The 9134-nt window shown below is 46.6% G+C and overlaps 1 protein-coding gene across 1 annotated transcript; it reads right to left on the bottom strand.

Annotated features, from left to right (window-relative positions):
• Positions 1-914: 914 nt before the first annotated feature.
• Positions 915-8643, bottom strand: LOC142584967 (uncharacterized). The gene is made up of 6 exons (XM_075695361.1): positions 8485-8643; positions 6727-6785; positions 5650-5739; positions 4848-4874; positions 3200-3608; positions 915-1038 (listed from the first exon to the last, which is right to left on the bottom strand). The coding sequence occupies exons 1-5, from the start codon at positions 8558-8560 to the stop codon at positions 3234-3236; spliced, it is 627 nt and encodes a 208-aa protein (XP_075551476.1). The 5' UTR covers positions 8561-8643; the 3' UTR covers positions 915-1038; positions 3200-3233.
• Between the last annotated feature and the right edge of the window lie 491 nt (positions 8644-9134).

The following is a 9134-nucleotide window of genomic DNA, read 5'->3' as shown; positions in this document are numbered from 1 at the left end:
GTTTTTCTGTCCGCTCGCGACACCTTACCGAGCTCCATTAAAGGTGTATAAAGTGCCATATTCACAGCATATCCTGCTTCGGCGCTGAATGTGAATATTTGGAATGAAAATAGTGGAAAATTTTTTATAGTAAATACGATTTTCTTTTTTTCGAAGTCTCCCGGACAGTTCCGGCTCACAAAAACGACCTCGTCACCTATGCATGGCGCAACACATAACGCGTCGGCGTACACGTACCTGTACTATACCAGTACAGATGCGCCGGTCACCGGCTGTCTGCTCTACGGATTTAAGCGACGAAACTACGAAAGCTAATTAAATATCCTCACTCCAACAAATATAGGCCGTTAAACGCATCATTAATTTAATTAAAAGAAACTAGTTTCTTGCACTCTTTCTCCTGTTTTAAAAACGTTTTTTTTTTCTTTCTACCGTTCTCGTGCTCAGACTTTATCCCCTAAGTACACTCGCTCCCGCACAACCAAGATGCGAGGCCAGCTAGCACTTTGAGAGGCACGTGCTGTCACGCGATAGCTTGGTGATGAAAATGGGTTTAGATGATGTGGTCGGTAGCGGCGCTGTGTCGCGTTTCTTCGCCACCTGCGTTAACGGTTGCCGGGTGCGTTTGTGACCGAAATCTTCTGCCCGTCTGCTGTCGAAAGGCATTGAAATGGACTCTTATTCCATGTGTAATACACATTTCAATGGCAAATATGGTATTTAAAAAATGTATTATGTACTTGTAAAACGATCTTTGAGTACTTTCTCTGTTCATAATATAGCATTCAGTGGCCGCAGCTTCTGCGATAGTATAGTTTGGCTCAGAAACCAAATATCCTTATTTTATGTCATCTACGTCTTGACGTGCATTGGATACAGAAACGTACTGCAGGGAAAAGAAGCGCAAATGGGCGCACTTTGATACAATAAAATATTTATTAGGACCTCAATACAGTATCTCGTTGCTTTGAGTTCTTCAGAAAGCTTGTGGCTTTCCATCATGCAGACGCTGACATTCAATTCTCTTGGGATTGTGAACTGAAAAAAGAAAAAGAAAAAAATTAGCCGACGATTACGATACTCCCTAATGCGAAATTTGAGCGCAGCTCTGCACGCGTTTTCATTTCGCGATATATTTACGCAAAGAATTTGAGACAAACATGTAGCAGAGTCGGTAATCGTCGAAAGTGTGGTCTGCGGGTCCCGCGCGTCAGCTTTTATACATGACTCGTCGAATGTTCCAATGCAATCACTGGTGCCGCGTGGCTTCTAGAAAGTACTACACAATTCGCGTCGCCCGTAGGGCGAGATTACAAAACAATCGCAAACCATGACAATCGAAACAAGTGCGAACGAGACCGAACCAAGTAAACCAAACAAGCGCGAGCGAGAGCTGACGCGAGCAGAGGATAGTACGAAAGGAGTGGTCCGGCTGAGACCAGATACTTGTACGCTTCGAACGGTCGGGAGGGTCCGCATGACACCAGTTCCCCGCGCGCATGTCACTGAAGGTCACTGAGCCACTCTCGTTGGCTTCCGCTGTTCACGGTTCGCGTCTTTCATCTCACGCTCCGCGTTCGCTCTTTCATCTTTCGCTGCGCTTGTTCGCTTGGTTACGCCGCCGACGCCGACGCTCGCCGCAGGAACGGGCACCCAAGAGTTGCGCTTAAAAAGTTGATAGTAAACATAGCTAAGCAAACTTTCGGTATGTGCGAAATGAGAGAATTCGTCTACAGCAACCTGAATTAGCTGTGAAATTAAGTCGCACTCTTATATGACCTGAAGTTGCGAAGTGGACTATATGAGGGACGCCGCCGGCGAGTTCCCCGCGTGGGTGCTTTAATGCGCATTCAGACCACACGAGTTTTTTTGCATTCCGGCCCCATAAAAGTGCCGCGACTTGGAATCGAACTCGCGACCTCGTGCTCAGCATCAGATCACCATAGCCATTGAGCCACCGCGGCGTTCCCTAGTCTCCTGCTAGCGGTGACTCCATCATGGACTGGGCAGGCGTGAAATTAGGCTAGGTTTAAGACAGACTGCTTGCTTCATGCTTAATGAAACTAATTAAAGTGTTCCGTTATTGCTCTCTCGACACTTACATTTTAAGAGGTGGCTTCATTTTCCAGTGCACGATCTGCACCAAGGGCTTAACCCGTAAGCCCGAGGTGCACTTAAGCCCTTTCGGGTTAAGTCAGTTACGGACAGTAGGTCAGGACGTATTCTGATTACTCGGCACAACGCTAATGCCTTATATGCATCCTGTAAGCTTCTTGTTGACTTCTTACCCTCAGCGAGTTGTGCTACTGCTTCACCGCTTTTCTTCAACAATTTTTTTACACATTGTTTGGCTCTCCTCTATGTAGAATCAACAAGAAGGATAACTGTTATAGTCCCAGTGTGCATGTCGTTAATTTTATTGCTGTATCATTTCGCAGAGTACTCAATCTGATAAATTTACCGTCTTCGGGACTGTTCTGTGTGGAAAACTATAGGAGAGATAGCTGTACGTTTTACGGCAGAGAGATGGACCAACATACTTTTCGTACTGCGAGGACAGCATCTGATGCGCCAGTCCGCGCATTCAGAACCTTCTATTTCCCTTATTGATCACCTTGACTCGTTTGTTTAGGGTAGCCAGGGGAGCCAAAAACCGGGAGCAATCCTGGTTATCTCATCGGTCGTTTCTCTTTTCCCGTCACTTCTTAACGCCGAGCTGCAAGGCGTGACTTTCTCGCTGCACTTAAATGCGATGCTCAGGTCTTTAGCAAGTTTTCTATTTTCCAATGGAACTTTTTAGAGCAATATATAATCCACCGTACACAAGCTTAACCAGAATAGTGCCTTGCATTAAGTACCTTCGACGATCCAGCACACTTTATTTTGTGCAAAGGCTTACTTTCTTCGCTTTCTTTTCAAGTTTTTCATCTCTCCTTACTCTTCTCCCATTGCAGAGTAGCCAGCTGCATGTTTGTCTTTCGGTTAACCTCTCCGTCTCTCGCGTTCCAATTCTCTGTCGCCCCCTAGTTTCTCACCTGAAAGCACTCGCTCCACCTAGCTGGCTTTCCCACTTTCTTTTCGTCACATTATTTCGTCCAATATCACCCTGAGTCGGTTATAAGAAAAAATATCTCAGGTATCTGAAATTTTATTTCAAATAAACACGCCCAAACCACGCCTAAAAATAGAGTATACGTACATATTCAGGTCCTCGCGTTCGTCGGTCGAACTTGTTACCAGACGCCGTAAGCACCAGGGCCGTAAGCACCAGCGCCGTAAGCACCAGGGCCATAAGCACCAGGGCCGTAAGCACCAACGCCATAAGCACCAGCGCCGTAGGCTCCGAGGCCAAAAGCCCTCGCACCAAACGCCCTTGAACCAAACGCCTTTGCACCAAACGCTCTAGCTCCGAACCCCTTTGCGCCCCAGACATACGACGTGGGAGCCAGGAAGGATGGGCCAACGGCTGCGACCGGCACTGCTGCCGCTGGCAAGGCCGCAGCCGGAAAAGCCGCTTGGACCGGCAAAGCTACGGCGGGTGTCCCCACAAGTGCGGCGGCAGCGGAGCAGCGAAGAGATAGGCTGCGCAAAAATGTCTTCTCCGGCCGCTGCGTGGCAGATAGCATAACAGCGGTAAGCGTTTTCATCAAGCGAGATACGTGAACGGTACTATATGCAACCAGAAACGCAGTCTTTGCACCAGGTTAATTAGAAATTCAGATCATTGAAGTTAGCTTGATGCCTATTCTAGTCTTTTCTAGTCTTTTTCTGTCTTTCTTGGCTTTATTCAGCACCGACTTCGTAGTGTTTTTTTGGAAAAACAGTTGCTGGGAACACGACTGTTTGTTTCATGTTCTTTCCATCAGCTCTGTCCCGATTCTGTTTTCACTAGAAACCTAACGTGATCGCTTTGCCAGCAAGTTGAGCGCTCGTCACTTCGCTTCTGCACATCTCAAGAACATTTTTTTTTATTCATGTGCACCTATTATTTCCAAATTTAGTAGAGTTGGTAACATTCCAAGTGCCAGGATTGCAGCAACGTAACAGTTTTACGGCCATTCCTTTGCAAAACGATCCTTACTGCTATTTTTTACTTTAGGATGATGTGGTGATCTGTAATGTATAATGAATCTTCAGAGACTTATGCGCGCACAAAGACAGGCCGTCGAACTAAGAAGGGACGCACAACATGTCCCTTCTTAGTTTGAGGTCCTGTCTTTTTGAGCGCATAAGTCTCTAGAGAAGCATGTACAGCCAACTCGGCCAAAACGTAACGCTTCTGTATATTGAAATTTGGCTGGCCGGCGCGGCGGACGATGAAAGGGTAAGTTAATCTGAAGAAAATTATCACTGTATTATACTGTTGGCCCTGGTGTCTTTTAACGATCACGGCGTCCCCAGACAATATTAGACCTAAAGGCCATACTGTCCCGCTGCTACTGCTAGCGCGGGAGAAAATGCTGCGCCGAAGATAGACGCTGTAGTAAAGTGAAGGCATGGTAAATGCACTACATGAGTACTTGTGATCCTGAAGAAACAAAATCATGACAATAGTTGCTTATCGCTGTAGGAATGCTTCAGTACGATACTGCGTACTAGGCACGAGAAGGTCATTTCAGCTGCTGCTAACATCGTCACGGCATTCGCTGGCAAGCCTAAATTGAAGTAAATTTGGTATTTACAATTATCATGTTGCATTGAAACATGATTCACACAAGGGAAAACTGGAATGCACAGAGTAAATGTGGATGCCAAGATAATAAATATATTGCTGAAAGTTGTACTCTACCTTTTATTCTTTTTTTATCCCGTCAAAATATCTTTGAACTTTCAGTATACCCACTTACCGTAAAGAGTGCCGTGAGGGCCCGGTCCTGAAACGAGAGACCAAAAAAATTCTTGTTGGGTTTCGGCATTTGACCTGTTGTGTGCGTCTTTGACCAAGTGCTGAAGATGAGAAGCGCATCAAGAAAAAAAAAAGAAGCGTACATGCGCGCAAACAGAGGATTCGGTACGAGAATCGGTGACAAGATGCCACCAAAGATGATCTCAAAGCAAAATAAGTCGGTGAGGGGAACCGGGTTGGTTAAAAATCAAGGCGAGAAAGAAAAGAAACTACTGAAAACAGAGACCTGATATGTTAATAGATCGTGGATATAAATGACAGGCAAGCGAAAAATGGGAGATTTCAGGACGGAGTTGCTCCGTTCTCCGCGCGAACAACCACAACGAGAGAAACCGGTGTCCATCGCTTCCATAGTGCAGTGTCTAGTCATTTTAGGTATATGCCGCGTAACACACGACAATCTCCTTGCTCTTAGCGAAAACTCAAGGTAAGCTGCAGTTTAGAACGAAGATAGTAGCCCGCACGTCTCCACGTTGAACCCACGATGATATCTTGCACACGAACGGGCAAAATCGAATAGTAGAATTAGTTATCCTTCTGCACCGTCAGCCATGCAGCATCATTATCAGCCTTTAGTTACCGCATTTCTTTCCGAGAGTGTCTGCATCTGAATGAAAAACATATATGACACAGGCTGTGCCGAAAGTTAGCCGTAGGGGATTTCTAGTGTCGCATGTGTTGTTAAATTGGAGGCTTTAGAAGCCTCTGCATCATGCCAAAACTCGAAGAGCCCGCCATCTCACCGTGCTCACAAAGGTGCACAGCTTCTTGACGGCACATACGTCGTCCGTGCAGCCAAGGTTGTTGACGGCGAGATCCAGGCGGTCATTAAACTGTGGATAGAGTAAAGGTATAAGAATTAAGCACGGACCTTACAGCGAGTAACACTAAAGAGAGCTACACTAAACCGTGTTGGACTGGTGACGTGCTCTTTGAAAACTTCAATTTCGCATTTTACGAGACATGGTTTATTGTTACTGAACGAAAAAAAAAAAAGAAAACCGAATCGCAGAAGCTTTCGCATTTGTGCTGGTTGTTTTATGACTTGAGCGAAAACAGAGCAAAATAGTGAGCCGTGAGAAAGGGACCACTGCCTCAGCACCGTTGTCTGTCCCTTTCTGACGTCCTGTTATGGTGTGCTCTTTCCACTGAAAAAAAAAAAAACGAACCGCCCCCTTCTTCTTTTTCTTATTTAAATGCTCGCGGAAACCTCAGTGCCGTTAAATATGTGTAACTTCCCAAAATACATGCTCCTATTAGTCCGTTTTCAGAAAGAGATCTTCAGACTTGCTAACTTGAGCCTCTGGTTCCTCCATTATGCAATGCAGTCCTTTATAAACAGACAAAGAAAGTAACAGGTCAAAAGCAGTCGTCAAAATTCATGACATTACAGCGAGCTCGTGCGGGAAAATCAGGGTGGCGTCGTTCGTTACCCGTCCTTGGGTCTTGCGTTTCTTCTGGCTTACCAAGCCTCCTCTCGGGGTACGTGCCAATTTCGCTACTGCAGGAACGGTTATTTACTAATTTAAGTCTAATATTCCTATTTAGTGTCACTCTAAAGATGCTCCGAACAAACATGGAAGTGCGGAGCAACTATGATTTTCAAGATTCGAAGAAGGCTACAGTCGGATGATGGAGCAGTGGGAGGGCTCTATTCGGCACAATGCATACTGCACCTACTGTCCCGAAGCCACGGGGGAAGCCTAATAAAATTTCGTGGTTGTAACACGCGTCATCACAGGGATGAACACGAATGCGAAATGTTTTGCTGCTCTGTTAGCGCGAGCACCGATGAGGGAATTGACCCTTCCGGCACTTACCTCTCCAGCTTGGTCACGCACGCAAGCCGCCTGTTCCTTGACTTGGTCCTCGGACGCAACTACGTCCAGAAAAGAGAAAGTTAGCACGCATCGAATAGTAACATTTGTGGGTGGAAACTTGTCACGCCTACAGTATTAATGCCTACGCGGTTCAATTCCATAAATTGACTGAGATAGGCGCTTCTGGAGGCAAATACTATAGAGTTTAAGTAACGGCCTCAAAATGAAAAAAAAAATACATATGTACAAAGAATGGCATACATATGGAGGCTCTAGCTGTTCACATTTGCTTGAATAGTCAATGTGTCACAGTTCTCCAAGACGGTAAGAGATGCGCGGGCGAAAATTCCCAGTTATGCTTTACGACACTGTGCTGCACATACAAACAAGAGAGGTGTACACACATAGGAAGCAGAGACTTGAAGTGACAGATCGTGGTGAAACAAAGGGCGTCTCTGAAACTCTATTGAGCTGCATCTTGAAGCTGCACATTGTGGCAGTTTCGTGCGTCTTCACGCACGTGCATACATATCACTATTTCGGTTTCCTTCCATTTCGAAGCGAAGCTTTGCGAGCCCTCCCGGACTTTCCCGACAACGGCCGCTGGCTGCTGTTGTCTTACCAAATAAATCATGCTTAACAAAAAGACATTACTCGACCGATGGCGGGACCGAACCTCGGTGTTCCGGCACAGAACCGAAAGCTCCAACCATTAAGCCACACTCGCACGTGTGCTTCAAACGTGCCAACGCCAACTAGCTATTTTGAGATGATCGCCGCGTGTGTCGTATCGCGTAGCACGCATGCGCGAGAGCACGTGCCCGCCCGCATCACTTTCCTTTACGTCACAGACACAGGAAAGAAATGGGCAAATTTAAAGCATCCGATCAACCGTCGCACAAAAGCTTCGCTTTGCATGGATTCCGAGATATGCGTTAGATCTGCGTATTCTTTTTCTTTTATTTTTACATCTTTCTATATTGTTATTTGCTTTTGTTTCTTTGTCAGCGTAATTCCCACGACTGCCACCTGCTTCATTTGACCTGCTTCTCTTTTCTTTATCATTTATTTTACGTATCTGAGCCACGCGGATGATCGGCAGCGGGGCTTTCTCTGGGTGTACAAAGGAGTTTTGTGAAGAATATAAGTTCGCTTTACATTACTTCAATGAGGCTTTCGCCAAGCGAGAGTTGCTGTACCTTATAGGCCAACCTCTTTGCCTTTCTCTCAAAAAGCTTCCACACGCGCTGTGAAGTAGGTGCGATTCCTAAAAACGGGCAGGTTGAAGTATCTCGCTTAGAGGATAAAAAATAGAAAGAACAGTATTTTGCAGCGCGAAATGCTGTAAAACTAGATCCTTAAGTCGGCTTAATCATTCGGCTCAGATGTGACGTGACCTCTGACACTGCGAAACGGCAGTCAATCTGCAAAAGTCCCCAGGAAATAGCACACCGTTGGCAATGCTTGAGTGGTGGGTTCTATAGCCAGTGCTTGTACGCTATATTCCGGTAGTAGTCGCACTTCTTGACGAAGTTGAATAGTGCAGAAGTGCATGCTCAAGGGGGAAGGGGTTGTGGCAGTAATGAAGACGCATCAGCAATTTTCAGCAATATCTAGCGTTCTTGCATATGCTCGAAAGCATGCGCAGGAACCGCAGGAGATAAAACTTGAAAGCCGCGAGGCTCGGCAGTCCTCATTGTACGTGCGCAATACATGCAGAAAACGACAATTCACTTTCATCCGGAGCACGCTACTCACAGCATATGGCTGACTGACGAGCCGATGTGAACACTGCCGAGCAGACGAAGAGAGCGCATGCGAGCAGGAGCTTCATGTTGAGCGTTGAGGTTAGCACTAGCGGGGATACCCTTGCAATGTTTAAGATGCGTCGAGCTTTCGAGTTGTGACAGGCACCCCCGCTGGGGAAACCATATATACACTCCTGGCGGTAAGGAGATCAACGAGAGAAGCAAAAGTGAATCTTCCCGGATCTGATAAGCGTGGCAGAGAGGAGGGAGATGTTCCTGCAACGTGGTCTATATGGTCGTTCATTGTCTACTTATGGCCTTCTTGCTTTACCCAGCCTTCCTATCTTTATGGTCTGTGCAGTTATGGAACGCCGCCGACAGCTTCCGGACATGTGCAGGCAGCAGCAGCAAGAGTAGCACGTCTTGTAGCGATAAAGGAACGCGCGGCTTCACACGACTCGCATCCTCCCTTAGTGGCGCACTCTGTTCCCCCTATGAGCCGTAGACGTAGACGAGAAAGCTCTAGTATTCTCGCAGCAAACGTCGCCATAAAGTCACAACCAATGCTGCGCGAGAAGGGTGCATGCTCTCTCTGTTTGACAGCGCCGAGCTACTCTTTGCTCGGGATACTTACTCCCTCCCTCTCATAGGTTCTGCCGG

The sequence above is a fragment of the Dermacentor variabilis genome, chromosome 1 (genome assembly GCF_050947875.1).
Source record: "Dermacentor variabilis isolate Ectoservices chromosome 1, ASM5094787v1, whole genome shotgun sequence".
Taxonomy (NCBI): Eukaryota; Metazoa; Arthropoda; class Arachnida; order Ixodida; family Ixodidae; genus Dermacentor; species Dermacentor variabilis.
The sequence above is the reverse complement of the archived record's forward strand: the minus strand, read 5'-3'. Positions and strand labels throughout refer to the sequence as shown.

Bases quoted from the DNA above. Each gene is read 5' to 3' on its own strand.
- LOC142584967 (XM_075695361.1), bottom strand. From the start codon at position 8,560: ATGAAGCTCCTGCTCGCATGCGCTCTCTTCGTCTGCTCGGCAGTGTTC. The intron at 4,875-5,649 runs GTGAGATGGCGG...CTCTCGTTTCAG, and splicing joins TGTGCACCTTTGTGAGCACG to GACCGGGCCCTCACGGCACT. The intron at 3,609-4,847 runs GTAAGTGGGTAT...TCTGCCACGCAG, and splicing joins CCCTCACGGCACTCTTTACG to CGGCCGGAGAAGACATTTTT.